At 43.5% G+C, this 21,778-nt stretch overlaps 1 protein-coding gene across 1 annotated transcript in view; it reads left to right on the top strand.

The window, feature by feature from the left end:
* GLRA1 (glycine receptor alpha 1) overlaps positions 1-21,778 on the top strand; it is a 64,359-nt gene that overhangs the window by 2,461 nt on the left and 40,120 nt on the right. The window contains exon 3 of the mRNA XM_084636900.1: positions 21,135-21,265. Within this exon, the coding sequence (XP_084493026.1) occupies positions 21,135-21,265 (131 nt within the window). The remainder of the gene's footprint in view (positions 1-21,134; positions 21,266-21,778) is intronic.

A 21,778-nucleotide genomic window follows, 5' to 3' on the forward strand; every position in this document is an offset into this window, starting at 1 on the left:
GGAATGCTAGCTACCCTTTTCTGGAAGAAGAAGAAGAAGAAGAAGAAAGAGAAGGAGAAGAAGGAGAAGAACCCTAGATGGCAAGAACAGAAGAAAACACCTAAACCAAAGTTTGATGTGGTCCTAATATCACAGACAATGACAGTTTCTCCTAATCTGACTGAGGTTCAGAAGAGACATATTTGTGTATACCCATTTTACCTCTCACCTATCTTGTTCTAAAACAAATTCTGCACACTCTATGTTTGATATGTATCACACAGGGTGTGTGTTTGGGTGGGGGGGTGGGATTTATATTCAGAGGCACTGAACATCTGCAGATCCTGTTGACTACAACTGAACTTCTGGGTATGCAGTACCTCTGAAAACCAGGCTCCTATGTTAATATATATTAATATATAATGCTGGGTATTACATACATAATTGTACCTGTGTCACTCATACAAAAAGGGTACTTTAGTATTAGGTGTAATATAAAATATTTTAAAATATGCCTGACAATTATCCTTAACAACAGAAGTTATTTGAATTGAAACTAAACTGTCGCCTGCAATTATTTTCCAAATAAGAAGCAAATCAACAATTCCTGTACAGAGTAGGTTCTGCATATCTTTCCCACACACACACACACACTTTATTTATTACAGGCTAAAATCCCCCAGCCCTTCAAGGCAGGAATAGTGTTGCTGTTTCATCTGTAATAAGATAATTTAAGATTAATAGATGTAATAAGATAACTTCCATTAACCACCATTTACAAAGTTAATATGCCAACTACCCATGCAGAAGTCATGCATAGTGTAAGCCAACAAAAACCAATTGGGTAATCCAAAAATCCAAACCAAAAGAATGCATGACATTGAATTATATGGTGTGCCCACCTTTATCGTCACTCTGTCAAAAATATTGTGGAAAGAGGATCTGTAATGTGTCATCATGTCAATTGCAAAATAATAATAAAGAAAAAAACAATAAAGACAGATGGGGGGGGGCGGAATGAACACAGCAGATACAGAAAATAAAATTAGATCTGCTGTTTAGCCATAAGGCCTCTGCCAGCCTTACCAAAAAAATCCTGTGGGGGAAAAGAACATCTGGTGTCTGATTGCAAACATTAAGCTATTGCCAATATAATATTTGTTTCCGTTATAGTTGGGGTGTTTTAGTAAGATTTGCCATAAGCAGCTTGATCTGGAGGTTTTTTTTAATGGAAGAAGGTGTTTTATGTTTCTACCTGCCTTCGCAGACTGCAGTCACGTTACTGTGACTCAGACAATTCCAGAGTCTCGAGGGAAGACGGAACGGAGTGGTGTTTGTATCAGACAAATTGTTGGGTTTGTTTTCTAACATTTCTCTAAACTGGCCTCCGTAAGGGGCAATAATATTTCTTGAGTTGATAATGGATAGGGCCACGTTTTCAGATACACCCTCTAATCTGTGCCTACCTTTATGCAGACATATTAAAATCATGTGTCTAGGAGTCAAACTGTCTAAATTGCATGCACACATCCTGCAAATTACATCGTGCAAAACCCAAATTTAGAGGCTATATTTCCAAATTTAGAGGCTATCTTTGACCCGTAATGGTCTTGCCTGTATTTCCTGCCTATTGTACCACTGCACTAAACCTAGTGATGCAGAAAGATCACTCTAGATGTCAACAGAGAGTGTTCATGCACCTAGTCTACATTGGGATGGGGTAGAAAATAAGGGTAACCTGGAATATATTTTTACTGAGATGGACATTGCTTTGAAATGATCCACTAAAATAACATGGGCCCAAGTCTTATCCCACTTATACTGCTGTAAATCAGGAGTAATTCCAGTGAAGTCAACAGAATTATACCAGTGTATACAAAATCAGATTCAGGCCCTGCCTGAACAGAGAGTGCTTTGGGCTAGCAGGAATGATATTAGATTACGGTTCTGAGTAATCTGAATGCTGAAAATTACTGCTCGTGTGAAAACCCTGTTGGACTGCTTTATCCAATATTTTCCTACCTGCATCTCCTACTCATCTCAAAGTATCCAAAATGTTTTTAAATAATGTATTTGTACACAATGAGAAGTTGCCATATTGAATATGAAATCCCCTTTAACCTCGCAGAGACCAAGGCACCCAAATTTGTCTTCCAGCTCTAGCTCTATGGACTTTAACAGCAATATGCACTTTGAGACACTCACTTCTGTTTCATGAAAATACAGCGGAGGGGGGTATACATCCAAACTTCCACCACACCTCTGCAGTGCTGGATAGCATTGCAGTGAAATCTGTGAGCAGGGCACGAAACAAGGCTTCTCGAGTCATAGCCTGAACAGACGAGCTGCTGTTTCTTTAAGTTAAGGAGCAATTTCCACACACTAAAGAAAACAACATACTGAAAATTTTGCATCAAGACCTGTTGTGTCTGTGTTCTGAGATTATTTGTTTTATCACCGAAGAAGAATATTTAGTAAAACCTTAAAATAACTGGTTCTAAAGAGGCTCTTTAACTTACTCAGTCTAGGACCTACAATAGCTCCATTAAAGACCATTAAAAGGGTTACATTTTCAGAGCTTAAAAGTGTGATGAGGGGGACAGCTTCTCCAAAGAAACCTTTACAAATCATTCCACTAGAACAGACCGATTTGGACTCACCCCTGCTAGAAGCGTTAGGCACTTTTGCTTGTTGTCTGATAGAGATTTTTTGAATTAGATTTGTAATATTCATTTTGATGGGGGGAAAGAAAAGGTCATTTTAAAAATACACAGAATGCTTTATAATATGTAACAGGCTGCATCCTGATGCCTCTCTGCTAATCACCGGCATCACTTCCTAGGATGGCAACTGTGTGGGTTACTGGTTATCTCCTTGATTAGCAGTGAAATCCAAAGGAAACCCCATTATAAAGCAGACAAAATCCAAAGGATCGATAGGTGTCCAAACAGAAACCATGTTTTCTTAAGAGTCTAAATGGGGGAGAGGGAAAATGTAACTGTGCCACTTGAAAAGAATGCTGCAGAAAAGCTACCACCCCCTGCCCGTCCCCACCAAAAAGAGCCTTGTTTCTAAAGTATGGTCACAGTCCACTGTTTAGTTACTAACAGCCGGTTTTTGCCACCCTTATTCTCCTCATTTTGCAAGCCGTTCAACTGTATTGGTGCATCACTAAGTTCAGATGCTTCAACGGGGCTACCTGCAGAATAAGGCAACACTCACTGAGAGTCCAGATGGCAGAATCTGACCCTTACATATGATGAGCAGGTAAAATCTTTTGTGGTCCCAGGGATTAGCTGAAAACAAGACCTTCTTCAAGGTCAACATCTGAGTCAGTGTCCAGGATGTTCCCAATTCCACGCCCCGGGAGAAAAGGGGTCTGTATCGGAGAAGGCCTTGCATTTGAGTTAACATTGCAACTGAGAGGTAAGAGGAGAACAGCCCTCCAATTCATTTTTAAAAGCATATGGGATTTGAACAACCATCCTGGAGACTAAGGGGTTTGTTACTTGAGCCACAAAGCTATTCAACTCCAGAATGGAAGCACTTGTAAGAAGCAGCATGCTGCCGTTCCCATACTCCTGGGTTGCCTCATGAAATTCATATTGCCAGACTCTCACAGGGTGAATTTGGTCAAATAAAATGAATGTTCTCAGCATCTGAACTCGATGTTAGTCAATGACTGGACTGAAATTACTTTATCATCCTAACTCTGACTGATGGTCATTAATCTGAGATGTAAAACCAGCTGAGAAGTCTGATCTCATTTCTACCCGGAGTGCAGGTTAACAAGGCTCTGCAAACTCCATTGTTAATAATCACTTGAGAGCATAATACCAAACCTTCTAATTAATATAACTGTTATTTAAATACTTACAAAAATCACCCTGTAGCCGTATCAGACCATGTCAGAGCAAGTTCATACACCAGATCTCAGTTATTCATTCATGGAAATTTTTCAACTTACTTTAAAAACCCCATGTGACTGATATTAAAAGGATAGCTAGGTCACTAAGGAGCTTTGATTTTTCTCTGTTTTGTTTGCATCAGCTCTCATAGACTGCAGGAAGGCACATTAAATCACTTTTTTTCATTCTTTGCAGTAGTAACCCTTTTAATTTGCTATTGTTACCTTAAAGAGAAAAGGAGGACTTGTGGCACCTTAAAGACTAACAAATTTATTTGAGCATAAGCTTTCGTGAGCTACAGCTCACTTCATCAGATACATTCGATGAAGTGAGCTGTAGCTCACGAAAGGTTATACTCAAATAAATGTGTTAGTCTCTAAGGTGCCACAAGTCCTCCTTTTCTTTTTGCGAATACAGACTAACACGGCTGCTACTCTGAAACCTATTGTTACCTTAGACAGTTTGACTTACATCCTCTCCACTGACTGAGAGCCTTTGGCTGTGGGTGTAGGCATAATCATTTCTATTCTTCCCCTTAGATATTAAGGTTACATGTGTTCTCCCCATATCTAATCATGCATGGCTTTTCTTTATATATATATATATATTATTTTTCTAAGCCACTCTCCCCTCCCCACAATGACTTCACTCACCAGCTGTGACTGTAATGACCCACCTCAAGTGATTTGGGGAAATTAGTTTTATAAAAAGCTGCTAATACCATCATTCCATGGTGGTTTAGCAAAAAGCTAGGGGCATCGGAAGAGGCGATTCTACTAGAGAGAAATGGCCAGCTGCGTCCTGCTATATGCGACAGAAATCGCTATCTATCATGTTTGCAGAGATCCCGTCACCATATTGTCTATGAGCTAGCCTCCCGTGCCTGCTATACCTGTCTTCAAAGAGAGAGAAAGAAAAGCATCCATTTAATCAAACCTTACACAGTAAAATGTTGCATTGCTGAGCTCAGGGGTGCATTTCCCCTAACAATTGACACCTTAAAAAATACACTGGTGTCTATATACCGCCAGGGGAGAAAGGTCATTTTCACGACAGAGATTTACACCAGTATTAAATTCTTAGAGCTCATGGACCAGCTCCTCGGCTGGTGCAAATTGGCCTAGCTCTGTTGACTTCAGTGGAGCTATGCTGATTTACACAAGCTGATGTTCTGCTCCCGCTGCTACAGATTACACATACACACATTCTGAAATGCTCCTGATGCTTCAATGGACTGACACACCGATTCTGAGAAGCAGCCTGTTTTCCAAAGCACACACAGAAATATCCTGCAGAGAATAGAGGCAGATCTAAATAGACGCACTCTTCAGCTATACGTATGGAGCACAGCCCATGATGCAGACAATTATTCATTCCATATATTGCGCCACGGTAAGCTGCCGATTTACTGCACCACATCTGGCTGGTCCGTAGGCATAGCCGGCGTCGTATAAATACATCTCGATCACAGCCAATTCCAATTGCGAAAAGCCTGAGAAACCTTAATTTACCAACATGGAATTTTGATTTAAAAGCAAAAGCAACAAAACAAGAAACCCTCCCATATTCTTGCACCTTTTTTCCTCCTCCCCCCTCCAATTCCTCTCTGGCTTGTTGCCCGCTAGAAAAAGGAAAGCCCATAAATAAAATGCCTCATCGGACAGCCTACAGTGGGCTCTGCTGTATTTATCAGTGCCTCATTGCGGGCAGGGGGGAAGAATAACCTAGGGGTTGCCAAGACGAAGAATGACATGTGTGGAACAGTGGTGCTTACAGTGCAATCAATCACTGCACACGTTGCCTTCAGACTCAAGCTGGCAGCAGCAACCCGAGATACACCAAAATCAAAGACATTTTTTCTCCCTAGACAATGGCCCACGGTCCTTGTCCTCATTAACAATGCAGATCCGAAAATACCGAGCAGGACTGGAGCAAAAATCAATGGCAGTCTGGACGCCTAAAACATTGGCCCATTTCAACAGTGAAGCACAGCATAGCTAGAAAATTCCCTCCATCGCCTCCCAGCCACCCTTGCTCTTTTGTTTTTCTGGCTGTGGTCTTGAGTGAGACGGTACGGAGCAAACCCCTGCAAAGTGCCGAGCACCCACAACTCTTCAGACGCCATCGTGGTGGGGAAAGTAGAACCACCTTGGGGACAATAAAGAGAGAAAGGCAGCTGACTGCATCCCGCAGCTCTGACAGGGTGCTCGGTTCCTCACAAGATCAGGCCTAACACATAGAAAAAAAAGTGTGCGAGATGTATAAAAGACAAAGAGGTACCCATGGGAGACACTTATGACTGCGGCAGAGGCAGGAGGAGTGGGGAACACATGTCAAATTCCCGCTATGAGGTTCCTTTCCTGCCATATAAAGTCTACTTTGAAGCACTTGAAAGGACTGTAAATGACATCTTCTGGTGGCTATACACACGACTCAATTCTCCAGTCAATGCCACCACTTCTATACTAGGGCAACTCTGCCAAGCTCACTGCAATTCCTTTTGATTTACTCCAGTAAAGCAAACCCATAGTCTCCCTTTCAGTGACTCCTAGATCAGATCGATTCAGTTTAGGAATCGACACAAGGCCTTCCCCCACCCCGAGCCACAGCCATCATCCTCACAAGCTCTGCCTGCCATCCAAAAATCAAAGCCATTCCCATGCTTTTTGCTCCATCCATTGCCCCCTGCCATTAAGATTCTGGGATCAGAAATTAGCCGGCAATTGCACTGTCAAAGTGTGCAGCTGAGTCGAACACAGCTTGTTCTTCCACAGCAGCATTGGCCCTGCAGTGCTGGCAGGAATGAAAACATGATTTTGTCAGGAAACTGCACAGATCTAAGTTGGAGAGTGCATAGGGAAGCAGGGTGGAGAGCTCTCACAGTTGTGTCACAAAGCCTCACCATTCATTTACAAAGTTACATTTTGTTAGAGATCATGAATAAACTGGTTAATTACACCAGGAGTCAGAAACTGCAGAGGAAACATTTACCTTCAGTTCCCCTTTTCAGAGCAAGGTATTCTCTCTCATCTAGCTTTCCAACCCTGCTTTAATTCACCTGGGCTCTCCATGAGCCCAAAGGGCCCTAAATGGTTAGGATTATTTTTTGATAGAATTCAATTTATTTCTCAGTAAATTCATTTTACCTCAATACAATATAATTTTCAAGTGGAGTTCCAATGTTACAGTAGTGACTGCGTAATTTCACAGATAAGCAATGGACTTTGTCTGGTATTGGGGTGCCTTTCACAATATTTGTGGTGTAATTTCACAGAATAAAAGGCTCTTTGTGGTGGATGTTAGATTTCTATTAATGAAAAGGAACTCTATTTAATCTATGATTCATTACAAACAGAAACTGTAGTAGTGTTACCCAGTCTTAAGAAATGTTAACTATTCCTAAACTGAAAGTGGTTTTATTTTTAAAAAGCATCTGTAGTGAACTCTCTACATATGCTGTTCTGTTGTAAATGCAAGTGATTCTAGAACTGTAGGAACACAGGCAGGATAGCAACAAAATGGCAGAGGAAATTTAATGTTGATAAATGCAAAGTAATGCACATTGGAAAGCATAATCCCAGCCATACATCTATAATGTTGAGGGCTTGGAGTCATTGTGGGTAGTTCTCTGAAAATATTCACTCAATGTGCAGCGGCAGTCAAAAAGGCAAACAGAATACTGGGAATAATTAAGAAAGGGATAGATAATAGGACAGAAAATATCATGTTGCCTCTCTATAAATCCATGGTATGCTCACATCTTGAATACTGTGTGCAGATGTGGTTGCCCCATCTCAAAAAAGATATATTGGAATTGGAAAAGGTTCAGAAAAGGGCAACAAAAATGATTAGGGGTATGGAACGGCTTCCGTATGAGGAGAGATTAATAAAACTGGGACTTTTCAGCTTGGAAAAGAGACAACTAAGGGGGGATATGATAGAGGTCTATAAAATCATGACTGGTGTAGAGAAAGTAGATAAGGAAGTGTTGTTTACTCCTTCTCATAACATAAGAACTAGGGGTCACCAAATGAAATTAATAGGCAGCAGGTTTAAAACAAATAAAAGGAAGTATTTCTTCACACAAGGCACAGTCAACCTGTGGAACTCCTTGCCAGAAGATGTTGTGAAGGCCAAGACTATAACAGGGTTCAAAAAATAACTAGGTAAATTCATGGAGGATAGGTCCATCGATGGCTATTAGCCAGGATGAGCAGGAATGGTGTCCCTAGCCTCTGTTTGCCAGAAGCTGGGAATAAGCGACACGGGATGGATCACTTGATTCCCTGTTCTGTTAATTCCCTCTGGGGCACCTGGCACTGGCCACTGTCGGAAGACAGGATACTGGACTAGATGGACCTTTGGTCTGACCCAGGATGGCCATTCTTATGTCCTTATGTTCAGATGAGTATTTGAGAGCTGTTAGAAATGAAGGGCTGGATCCAAAGTCAAAGGAAAGGCCCCAAATGTCCTAGTTGTGAGATAAATAGGTTCACAGATTCCAAGCCCAGAAAGCACATATAAACGATGAAACAATACTTACCTAGAGTCTGAGGCCCTGGCCTTGCAAAGGCTTATGTACATGCTGAAATGTATTCACCGTAGCCCTGTCTGAGCAAGATGTTTAAGCACATACCTAACTTTAAGCATGTGAATAGTCCCATTGATTTTAAAGGCTTTGCTATATGAAGAAGTGATCATAAACATTTTTTAAATCTCTGTGTGTGTGTATACACACACATGGATTTATTGGATTTGTTTCCTAATTCACGGCCAATTAAAAACAATATTGTATGAAGTTCTGAATTATTATTCTTCATTATTTTTTTAAGAGAGGGATTTTTAAGAGATGCAAATTAGAATTGCAAATCCTATTGAAAGTCAACAAGAGTGTTTCCGGTGCTGCACAAGACACAAAGACCTTTATCCCTGTCCTGACAAACTTACCATGGAGAAGTCTGAATGTCATCAGACAGGCTGTAATGAGAGTTTGTAGCTTCACAACCATAATTTAAGTGAGTCTCAAATAGGGAGAAAAACCCAAATTAAAGTGAAAATAATACCAATATCAATTCAAGGGCAACAGTTAAAAAGATATATCTCTGTAATACACATCATTAGGAACAGAGAGGTAGCTCCTGGTTTATTATGGTGTGTCTGGGACCCCTTTCTCCCCCAGAAGGTTGCATTGTTTCTGCACTGTGACAATGCGTGTTCATTAGTGAGAGAAAAACTATAACAGGCAACACTGAATTAAAATGGTAAATATAAAGCAGCTTGGACAATGTCATTAATCACGAGAGTGAAGATTGTGATAGCAACAGAGGACCTGTCCCATACAATCTGTCATCCCCTTTCCTTGTGCCTTTTGTTTTGAAGTTGTATATAGCCCAGGGATTTCTTTTTTGCTCCATGGTTGCTTTTTCTGCTGCTCTGGCCACCTGGACCCGCTCTCAAGTTGCTCTGTAGAGATTGTTCCAGCCACTGGTGGCTCTGCTTGGTTTTCAGTTAGTTTTATTGGGATACTTTACAGGTCTGGATGAGGCCCTTTGCAGGAAGAAGTAAGAGATGTGGCTGCAGGGATATGCTATTGAAGGACGTAGACACCTGCATGCTGCAGCCTGAAAATGATTTTCTCTACCTTTTCTAGAGGGTCTTTGGTTTCCCAGTGGATATTAACATTCCCTGGAGAGTTAATTTACTGGTGCCAAGTGGAAAACTTTCTCCATCCTTGTTATACACCCATGCAAGTATGTAGTAATAATTTACATTTATATATCCCCTTGCATCTTAAAGAATCCTAACGTGATTTTAAAACTCTGCCACTATTGCAATGCAGCCACTTCTGGGGTGAAACACAGAAACTGCTTATACAGCTCATAGCAATACTGCACAGCATCTTAGGACAAAGATGAAATTATTTCACAGGTGAAATTTTTTTGCATGACTAAGAGATGCATGCAGAACCCCTGGCAGCATCTAATGTGTTCTCTTTTGCAGTCCTCATGCCAGCAACATCCTCCTTGCCTTTCTGTACCTGATTGTCTTCCCATCCTATCTCAAGACCAATGCCTGTGATTCTTACCCAGCTCTTTAATGAAAATACTAAATTCAGATGCTCCTTGAAACTTGGCTTTGCAAGTCCATTCCCTTACCCCATCACCTCCACAGCTGCTACCGGCAGAATATATTGTAACCACCACCTGTTAACTGCATTGCATGGGCTACAATCACCGGTGAAGCATTATATGACACTGTGCATGAAGCGAGAGAGAGATACTCAGAGCTCTGTGTATTCTGAGGCACACCTGCCCAAGAATTCAGCATCAGAGTCCTCAATTCCTGCAATGCAATTTGCAGAGACAAACATTCAGAAAACGAGTGTGGCTCTTTTTCATTGAATTACATATAAATACTGAGTGTGCTCTTCATTTCAGTATTTAATCTAATAAAAACCTCTGCTTGTGGAGGGTTTTTCCAAGCGTTCCAGGCCACTGTCTGTCTGACCGTTTGCCACAGGACCTAGTGCTGACGTGCTGCAAAAATCAGGGATGACCTGACGCAACAATTAGGATCCCTCTTCCTCTTTCAGACTCTAGGCCTCCCTCTTTCTGGCTCCTGAGGAGGAGGAGTGCAGTCACAGCAGACATGAGGGAAGAAGATGAGAAATTAACTGGGGAGAGAGGGTTGAGACAGTAGGGATGGGAGGAAATGTGACCAGACTGCCGGAGGGCAAGGGGAGGGGGATAAGGGATGGGGAGCAGCTGGGAAGGAAGAAGTGGGAGAGGAGACCACATATTTCAAGGAGGGGTCAGGTCTGAGATTGGCAGCAGAAAGGATGGGACCAGCGAGAAAGACAAGGGGGAAGCAGGCAGAAGGCAAGCAGTGGTGAAAGGGAAGGGAACTGGCCGTGCAAACCCGCTCAGAAGGGCTCCAGGGAGATTGTTAGCAGCTCTTCGCTGACTGTTCTTTATCTTGAGGTGAAGGGGGTGCCAGCCTGCTGGATTCAACTTCCTAATCAGAAGCCGAGGTCCCTGAAAAGTGCCATGCCGGGGCCGAGGTGGCAAACTCGCCTGGTCTAGAAATAATCTAATGCCCTCTTTCCGTGGAAGGGGCAGGCAGGCAGGGAGCACAATATGGTGGCTGACGGAAGGGCCCGCGGCGAGGCTGAATCCAGCCTCTTTTATGCAGCCCATTCCTGTTGTTCGAGTCCAGGTGCCACTTTAGTGGCAGTTGGCCACTCGTAGTCCTAATCTCTATAGCTAATATCAGGTCCCTAGGGTGTATTTCTGTCACTAATGGATGCCAATGCTCTGTTTATATTTACACCTCCTGTAAGGGTCCAGTTTAATAAGGGTGTGACACCCAGGAGTGCTGGTACGAGCCTGTGTTTATTTCCTGACCCAGCTCTGGGCTATAAAGGTTAATAGCCCTGTCACTTAACAGGGGTCAGTGTTTCTTGTCTTACAGTGGTCCAAGAATGAGCCTAGTGACCCTTGAAGGGCCCTCACACATCTGAGTAAATAAAAAACCAGTCTGCACACTCAGGAAGCCACCCTGCCATTTCCTGTGCTTCTTTTCTCCATCAAGACAGCAGCGTGCAAACAGAAGCCTCCTCCTTCAGAAACTGCTGGCTCCCCTGCCTTGAATCCCTCCGCGGGGCCCTCATGACATCAGCGCTCGCTGTGTTTGCCCCGGCCAGCAGTATGTTCGGGACACCGTGAGCTGCCATCTGGAAGTCAGAGTTTGGTCCCCCGGGACTTTGGAGACAAATTCAAGCCAATCTTGAGTAACTATCCACTGGCTGATGCTCCTAAAAGCATTGGTGGCTTCCTTGGCCAGCCTCCCTAGGGTCCCAGGGAAGGTCACTGTGACATGGGGCTTTTAAGAGTGCTGGAGGGGGAATAACATCGAGGAAATGGGGAAATCCAAGTGGACTTCTCCCCACTCCGCCCCAGAACAGAGCAATACATAGAGTGTAAAGTCTTAGATACATCGCTCTGTTGTTGTGACATTTGTATATAAATCTGGTCGGTAGAACAGGCTGATTAGACAGGAGGAAGCTTTTAAGCCACAAGTATGATGATAATCAGCAATGATGGAAAGAAAGAAAATAGCTGACAGTTAAAGGAGACTGTGTGAAGATGAGATGGGGAGGTCTGTCTAAACTGTTTCACTGATGCTTCGTGTGTATGTGTTTGGACTACTCAGACAAACTCAGGCTGATCTTGAGGAACCATCCCCAGGCTGACACTCCAAAAGGCACTGGTGGCTTCCTTGTCCAGCCCAGAGATGCTAGCCAAGAAAAATATACCTGATTAATCTGCCACGATAGAACATCTCACTTGCCTGAGTGATTTGAAACCCTATTTGGCCAGCAGGGAAATAAATTCAACCTACCACATTTAAACGACTGCTCTCCAGGTTCTGGATGTGGAAGGGGCTTCGGGCAAACATGTATGGCACAGTATGTGACAGGAGTCTGGCACACTAAACTTCCAGTGACAGTGTATCATTTAGCTCAGACCTACAGTGTAATTCCTGTTCGGTTCCACATTAACTACAGGACAGTGCTGCGGCCCAGCGTAGCTGTCGTGGCTTGTGAGCCAATCAAAGGGGAGCCAGCCTGGCATTGCCGTCAGCGGCAAAAGCGCAGACTGGGTGCACAGTGAAATCCCCTGAAATGGACTTGTTGCTTCTGTTGTGAAAGCTACATGAGAGAAACCTAAAGCTAGATGCTTAGCTCGGCACTCACTCGTTCAGCTCGGGACTGGCACACTGGGGAGAGCTGCTGTCTATGGATCAGGCTCCTGTACTGTAACGTGAAGGACACACACGCATGGCAGACCTAGTCATGGGACTGGGAGCGAGTAGCTCAGTTAATTGGGTATGTCTGCTCTAGGGTTCAGACACCCACTGGGAAACACAGCCTAGGTCCTCCTGGCTAATGGGCTCATACGTTATTTATCACACATAACACAACACCAAATACAGACTTGTTTTTTAACTGTTTATAACTCGCTGCACAGAGAATATTGCAAGAGGTGCTAGTAGATGACTCAAGGGCTTAATAGTGAGCTAAAAATCTTGCATCTCTGTGTCATGGTTCGAAATCCAACTGAGGTTTGTGGTGCCCGAAAGTTCTTTCCATAATTATTCACCGGCCTGCATGAAATGAGTTTAGCATCTCGGTCCGTTTCCCAGTCTCCCGGTCAAAAGCAGAATCAGGAAGTATAAAGATTCCCTCCTCCCCACCACACACCTCTGAAATAGGCTACAATGCAGCAAGGCGGAGAGGGTAACAAACAAACTCAGTCTTAGTTCTCTGGGGCTTCAGAAAATTAGCAGCCGGACAACTCTGGATTGCAGCAAGCAGAAAAATAAATTGCCCATGGGACTAAACATCCCACCGTTGTACGTTCAATTAGCTTGGGCTGAAATCGCACTTTTTTAAAAAAATTACACATTAATTAAGGCCGAGTTCCAGGGAAATCCATCTATAAGCTATGCTTTCACACCAGGAGAGTGTGTGGTGTCTTCCGAGTAGTGCCATGAGAGCAGTATTATCATCCTGATTTCTCTAAGGACTTCCCCATCCTTTGAACCCTCCTGTCTTCCTCACTTTAAAATGGGTTACAGCCTTAGTTGGGTGTTTTATATCGGAATTCTAGTCCTCTTCTCATTTACAGATAATTGGCCAAATTCTGTTCTCAGTTAATACTCAGGCATTGCAGCACTGAGGTTGACCATGTGTGACTGAAAGCAGGAATTTGCCCTAGGAGGAATACACACAGCACAGAATATTCATATTAAATAGAAATAAAGACTCTGAGGATAACTTGCCTTTCACTGTTCATCGTAGCTAAGCTTGGCAGAATTTGATTTTTATGTTTATGTAATTTTGACAGATAATGTTTATGTTTTTTTAAAGTCTTATTTTTTTTTCTATTTGTCTCCATTTTAAATGTTCACAATTCCGGCGGCATTGGGCAACAATTATGTCATGAAAGTCAACACTGAGATTCAAACCATTACAGCTTTTATAACCGGCAAAACACAAACTGTCAGCATCCCATGTCAAAACACTCCGGGCAAATCTCCTCAAATCGAACTCTAATAAGTTCCGAAGCAGCATTTTTCTGACTTTGCCTCTCCGTAAATTTCGATGATCACTGATGAAAATATTTTTTCATGCACTTGTGCGCGTGGACCCCGTGTTTATGCTCACGCTGTGTCATACTGCCTTAGGGGCCTAACTCTCACTGCCAGTCACCAGCAGGCCCACGCTGGTTTTCCCGCATCCCAGATCTCTTGCATCCATGCAAGTAGGAGGGGAAAGATTTGCTTCGTCGTGCAGATTTTATTGCAAATAAATATTAAGAGCCAAAACCTTGCCCCCATTGTGTCTGGTTTGCGCTGCTCCAGAGGCACATAGACTCGAAGTCAGCTTGAGTGGCTCGCTATCCTCCAGTAGGATAGAGCTGGTACAGCTCTGCAGCACTTCCCCTCTCAGAGACCCTGGGGCACAGGGATGACTGGAGGGACCTTCTGCTCCATTGTCCCTCAGCTGCTAGGCTGCTGCATTATGCTACTTCTCAGGCCTGGCCTAACACCCTCCCCTAAGCTGTGTGCAGGTCACCAAATGGCCAGTCCTGGGGACCTGGTCTTCTGCCTCTCTCTGCTATAAACACAGACTAACGGAAAAGAGGAATGTGAGTTGCCTCAGTCAAAAGCAACCCCAAGTGTGTGTCTCTCTCACACACATTCCCACTCACACACACCCCCCGCCCTGCATGGCTGTTTCTTGTTTAACAAAATCCAAGACATTGTTCCCACGCAGCCCTGACCTGTGGGAAATGATCCTGTAGCACATATTAGATGCACATTGTACTACGTGTCTGAATTGTCCAGATACCTTGGGGCCAAGATCTAGCTGGTGTAAATCAAAGGTTGCTCTAGTGCAGTTAATGGAGCCATGCTGATTTACACCAGAGGAGGGTCCTGGCCCCATTTGTCTAACATGTACTACTTTCGCTGTGCATTTCCCTCCACAAACACTTGCTTTGCACTAGTTTGTGCAGCTGCTGCCAACTATTATTGTTGCTCTGGGTATTAAGAATTAACAATTACCTTCCTGCTATTTAATGGGGGAAGAGGAGCGGGGTGCTGATCCCATTCCTAGGCTTTTCCTCTTTGTGGGGAGAGAACTGATAGTTTTCTGCACAAGCATTCCACCATAGCTGGAGATTCTGGGATGTCGGATTTAATCAGGGGGACAGCCACAGCCACAACCACAAACAAGCATCAAAATATGTCATTGTGGCCAAATAAATGAAAAGGACAGAAAGCAGCTGGACTGGGGACATGTCTAGACTTTGGGAGAGAGCCGCTTCCGAACTCAGATACCTTGTTATAAGAATCTTCCCTCTGTTTGTTAGCAAAAGAAAACAATCAAGTAACACAGCCGCCAGATGCCAGCCTATGCCAAAGGGTTCCGAAAACTGAAGCCTCAGAAAGCCTGGGTAGTCCATTTTAGGAAATGGGACACCTCGAATTCCCAGCCAGCCCAGTTCATCTTCCAGTAATGTTCACCTTCAGATGTGTTCTGCTGATTGGAACTCGTAAAGCTCAGAGCCTGCGTCTTCCCTGTGCACTAGCATTTAATCTCACAGATGATAACGCTGGTTCACTGACCCTTTGATGTGCCCCCTTTTTGTTGTTAGGATTGTTTAACAGCAGCTCTGGGCCAGATTCACCTGGGATTGCAGCCGTGTAAATAAAAGGAGCATTCCTTTGTCCTCTTGTCCCTGGGCCGGTACTAAAACGCAGCAGGCTTCCATCTTCCTGCAGACCGAACTGTGATTATAGACACTGCATTCTGTATGATTTCTCTTAGATCCTTTGTCTGTTTGGATTGTAAACTGTCGGGGACAATGCCAGTCTCACTAGGTGTACTGAAGCACCTAGCACAATGTCGGTAGGGCCTCCGGGCATTAATGTAGTACAAATAAATAATATTAATAAGCTCTGTGTTATGGTGCTGATGAAACTGAAGCAGTGCCATGGTTCTGTTTACGAGGGGAAGCTGAGCTGGTTTGGGTAACCCAACAACAGCCCTGAAGTTCACTTTTTTTTTTTTTTATCTTCAATAACTTTAGAGTAACTGGACGATTTTCCCTTACTTGTATCTGGAGGACGCAGTGCTGTCTAAGCAGAGGTTCTGAAACAAACCATAAAAGGGTCACTTAGGGTGGCATTTCCAAGCCCAAATGGAAGGCGGAAATCCCAGATATCGCACAAGAAAGCCTCTTCTCAAGCCATCTCTAGCCGCAAGAGGCTCAGGCAGAGTTCAGGAAACCACCAAACTTGCAGGGGCTTGTCTTATCTGAACCCCCAATGCAATGTTTGCCCATAGCAACCCGATATGAAGCAGCTGTTGGCATAGCCCGTGCTAGTAATGGTGATCTCCTGGAGCGCACACCAGCCCACTGGTTACATGGCAACACTTAGTAGCCCAATCAAGTGCTCCTTAACCTCCTAAATATTACATGCAGCAAAACAGAGGGGCGATGAGGTTTCCTCAGGTGCCTAACAGCCTGCCCAAAAAGCCACTGGCAATTCTGACGTGTCCAAACAGAGAGACAGAAGCTACTTTTTGGGATGCACACTAAAGCTCCAGAGGGCAGACAAACAGTTAAAGGGCTTTCTCTCTCCCGCCTGCCTTCCAGGTCTAGCAAGCTTTAAAAATACAGGGCTGGCACCTCAACTGAAGTCAATGGCGCTATCCCAATTTACAGCAGCTTGCCACCTACACTTTCTCTCCATTTTCATGTCCACTATCGGAATGCGTGTTCAGCTGTGTAGAAGCTCTCTCATTTAGCAGCACCTGCCTCCACCCACCCGATTGCTCCAGACTCAACTAGCTACATGCTAAGTCACACCGTTTTCTTTACTGTTCGGGCAGCTGGATGCCAAGCACGATTTATCCTCTGCTGTCTGGGCCCAGCCCTGAGATCTTATCTAGACTTCTCTCTTGAGCCTCCTCACCACAATGCACCATCACTGGCTACAGTGCGGAAGAATGCTGTGTCCATCTTTCATCACTTTCACCCTAATGCCTCACTCTCATGCAGAAGCAAATCATTTCGTTTCCTGACATGGATCTGTAAATGCGTTTCAAATCGATTAGGCCATGGTGTATATTTTAAATTTTATGCAAAGTGGTCAGTTTTGACACGTTTTAAACTCAAAAGACCATTTCCTAGTGGTTAGAGCAAGGGACTGAGAATTAGGTTTCTGGGTTCTCTTCACATCTCTGCCAGTGACTCACTCTTTGTCCTTAGTCGAATCATTAAAGTTCTCTCTGCTTGAGTTTCCTTATCCTGAGAGTGTGGGGGGATTTAAAGGAGCCTAATGAAGCTAGATATCCAAATCCCATTGAAATTCAATGAGCCTAACTCCCTTAAATTCCCTTTGAAATACCAGCCATGATATTGTTTCCAAATACAGGTAATATCTGTTGGTGAAAGAATTAAAGAAGACCTCTGGAGGGCTCAAAAGCTTGTCTCTTTCACCAACAGAAGTTGGTCCAATAAAAGATATCACCTCTCCCACCCTGTCTCAGCCATAACATGTCCATTTTCACATACCCTTCCTTCACAGAGCTGCTGTGGGAACTAATGTTTGCATCGGAGCCATAAAAGTATCTAGCTAAATTCAATTATTTCTCAGTATTATTATTAGATTAGGCAAACTATTGTTAGATTTTGCATGTGAATGATTGCAGCAACCATATTAGAAAAGATATTTTTGCATGTGCGCTGAGGCCAGACAACTTGTTTCATTTGTGGCTTAAAGGGATCTGAATAACTGCAGCCATTAAAAGCTAGTGTACTCATTCATTTGCAATAGATTAAAGCCTCCTTCTGTACATATACACAACCAAGACTGCTTTATTAGCTATCAGTTTTCCTGTATGTTCAATCTCTCCGCTCCGTCATCTCATTTTTAGAGTAAATTCCAATGGAACTAGAAGGGTTTTTTTAATAATCTTTTTATACCTAAAAAAACCCTATTAGATTTGTATTGCATTTTTCTCCCTGTAGTCTCCCCAAAGCCCATAGTTAATGAGAAGAAATCAGTTTATTGCACTAGCTGGCACCTCTGTGCTGAAATGGCAGGATTCTTTGGTTACTGAGCCATTTGCTGCTTAATTGAAATTTTTTCTCCAGACTAATTTCCATGGAGAGGCTCTTTTTGAATGCAGATGTATAGTCCAGAATTGATCACCCCCTCCATACACACTTTTTCTACTGAGTTTGCAAATCAAGGATTAAAAAAAAATGTAAAGCAACCTATCCTGTTGTCCAATCTCCTCTGAAACCTTGGTTTGGGGTGGGGCAATTTGCTAGATCAGATATGGGAATCAGGGTCAGACAATTTAGTCAGAAATATATAAAAACTAGATATACTCTATTGTAAAATGTGTATGTGCAGATTAGCTCAGGTTAGATTTAGACTGAGAGACAATTAAAGCAGAGAGGCTGTGAAGGCAGAGATTAGATAAACAACCTCCTAATTTCATATTCCAGATCACTTCTGGTCATAAATTCTCTCCCCCGTCAGCCTACCTACATTTTTACTGCTGAAATAGAACAAAAACAAATTTACGGAGAAAAAAACCCAGCCATCGCAATTTGCAGAAAATTATTCCATTTATAATCCTCTGGAGATCAAACTTTGTGTTCATGAAGGTTAAGGGCCTAGAAACTGAAACCCCGCTCTTCATTATTTGCCAGCCATTAGAGATGTGAGTCAATGCAATGCAATCTTCCCTTATACACAGGCATATTATATGCACCTTAAATCACCAGTAACCTCTGACCCATCAGTATATATATCATGTTGTTTTAGATGCTAGTAAAGCTCAGTTTTTTTGCTGGGTAATGATAGTAAATTAACCTCACACCATGCCAATCTAGAAGTGTTGGTTTTGGAGATATCAGTCCAAAGATGGTTTGTGCTGTAACCATTTAACCCACTGACCAGTACCACCCACCTTGGTGCCGCCCCACCATGCCCAGTCCTCAAAGGATTTGCATCTGTGACAGCCCGCCGACACAGAACTGGCTCATTAGCTCAGGCTGCAGATACTCGTACTTTTAGCTCTGGAGGTCCCAGGTCTAATCCCCCGTGTATCAACCAAGATGGCAGCCAACTTACCATTAATATTAGCGTCTGGTAATGTCAGCTACCGAGCAGAAAGAAATGGGAGACTTTATGTTCACAGAGACTTCTAGGCACCATTCCAAGGGGCGTTCAAACATCAGATTAAGAGCCCAATCTAGTACTTCATAGAGTCGAGGGCCAGGAGGGAGCATTGTGATCATCTAGCATGACCTCCTGCAGGACACAGGCCCTAGGACATCCCCGAACTAATTCTGTTTGAACTAGAGCAGCCCTTTCAGAAAAACATCCCAACTTGATTTTAAAATTGCCTGTGATGGAGAACCCACCATGACCCTTGGTCAATAGTTCCATTGGTGAATTACCCTCACTCAGTTTGAGTAAATGTTGAGGAGTCCCCCTGAGCTTAGAGAAAAATCATGCCCCCTCTATAAATATATCATAAAATAAAAAATAACAGTAACTACCAACCCCTGTCTACATCCTGACCCTGGAAAACAGTTAGATTTGCACAGGACATAACGACTACCACAGTCCTTTCCCTTCACCGGACCAATGACAACTGCCTCCCATCAGCGTGCCCCTTTCACTAATAATCCAGTAGGAGGTGCCTTACTGCCACATTTAGCTTACTGAGGGGTCATATTCAGCCCTGCGCAGAGGGTCGGCACAAGACCCAGACACCCATTGAGCTCTACTTAGGGCATTTAAGGGGCACATTTGTGTGGTACAGGCCCTCTCTATGGGGGTAAATTTCATTCATTACTCTCAGAGTCCCAACCTGTGTCCTCCTTTGGAAAGCAGGATTCTCTGATGAACATGCAGCTCTCCCCGCATCAGGACCAGCCTGGCGTGCCACATTCCCTCCCCACTGCCTTGAAAACAGACAACCCCTAATGTCAAAATACAGAACTCAAGGATATACTGTGCACAGGAATACAGGGCACATTACGGCAGCATCTAGGATGAAATATTAGCTCATTTCTATCTTGGAAACTAAATCCTATTGCAAACTTGAAAGTGTAGATTCTAAGGTTTATTCCCTCTAGGTGAAATTCATCCTTGCGTGGATGGCAGCAACAAGGGCTAGGTACCACTTAAGCCCTATCCTGAGAACTTCAGTAGGATTTCAGTGGTATACAGCTCTTTAAGGTTTAAATGGAGTTAACTGGTGCATATGCCTTGGGCTAGGCCTCTTCTTGGGGCTGAATTTCACCCTTTATGGGACAACTGCTGACTTCACTTATTCCATCCTAGGAAGTCACCAAGTTGTCCATAAGTGGCCTCACCCAAGACCTATGAACCAGTTAACGCCACTTAAGCCTTCAAGACCTGCACACCTCTTAAATTCCAATAAGACTGTGGTCCTTGCCTTCCTCACCCTCAAAGTCCTTTCTTGCTAGGAGTATTATTCCAGTGTTAGACTCTGCCATGGTCCAGGCCCCTGCTAGCTTGGCAGTGAAAGACCATGGGGCTGTCTCCAACTCAGATCCCTGCATTGCAGAGAACTTCATCTGCTTTAGCCAGAAAGTGTGGAAGAAAACACAGTCCCTTCCCCTACCAACCCAGAGTTCTTCATGAACTATGAAGCCATGTGACACCTATTAAAGCCAGCGAGAGTCGTGCAGCTCAGATCTCCCCAAAGAATGTCAGAGCACCGTACGTGCTCCTGTGCTATTTGCTATGTAATTACATGGTAATATGGCGGCCTGTAATAAAACTAGGCTAATCTCCGAGTTTGTTTTCCCACTGGGATTCGGTGCTGGAGTTCACACTTCGGATTTAGTCAGATGCCAAGGGGCTGTACCTACATTAGCAAAAGGATTTTGTTCATTCGTCATCTCTCCGGTACTTGGGATTTTATATTCAGAGATGTTTGGGCTTGGCAAACAAATTAGCAGAGACCAGCCTCATTAAGAATCCACAGAGATATCTGGCCTATCTTGCAGTGGGAATGAGGCACTGACTGCTCTGCCTACAGAGCCCCAGCCCCGCACAACAAGGTAAACAGTCTCTATAAATGCTACAAACTAAACCTTTCCTTTCTTTCCAATCACTCAGCCTGGCAGCTTCCAAAGAAGCCGAAGCAGCGGCACGGTCTACTTCCAAACCCATGTCCCCCTCGGATTTCCTGGATAAGTTGATGGGCAGAACCTCAGGATACGATGCCAGAATCAGACCAAATTTTAAAGGTAGGCACAACCCAGCTATTTCATTTTGTTTGTTTCAAGACAAAGTTTACATGCAACCCCATGACTGTCTTCCTAGTTGAAAATGAACTCAAATACTTCCTAGGTACATCTTCCATCCTTCAGGACCCCCAAAAGCCATTTACTAACTTGTCATAGCACTGTATGTCAAGGAATCAGTTCATTTCCAGCTGATGTGCTGTTACCCCTGGAGTGGAATGTAATGGCTTTTCAGCAGTACACTCAGCAACACTGAACACCAGGTAAAGGTAGAGCACGAAGATGAAAATTACACCCTATTGAAACTACAGAGGAGAGCTAGGTGGGCAAAATATAACTACCCTAGATCATGGAGTCATAACCAAGCTACCCATCCCCATATTACTAAACAAGAAAGGGGGCCTGTCTAGATGCCAGCTAAATGGGAGCAGAGGGTCCAGGAATGGAAACAGGGTCTCTTTATAGAAAGGGCTATAAACCATGGTGTTGGAATACATATGGAGAATGGGTATGAAA

Source organism: Lepidochelys olivacea (genome assembly GCF_965140295.1).
Source record: "Lepidochelys olivacea isolate rLepOli2 genome assembly, chromosome: 8".
Taxonomy (NCBI): domain Eukaryota; kingdom Metazoa; phylum Chordata; order Testudines; family Cheloniidae; genus Lepidochelys; species Lepidochelys olivacea.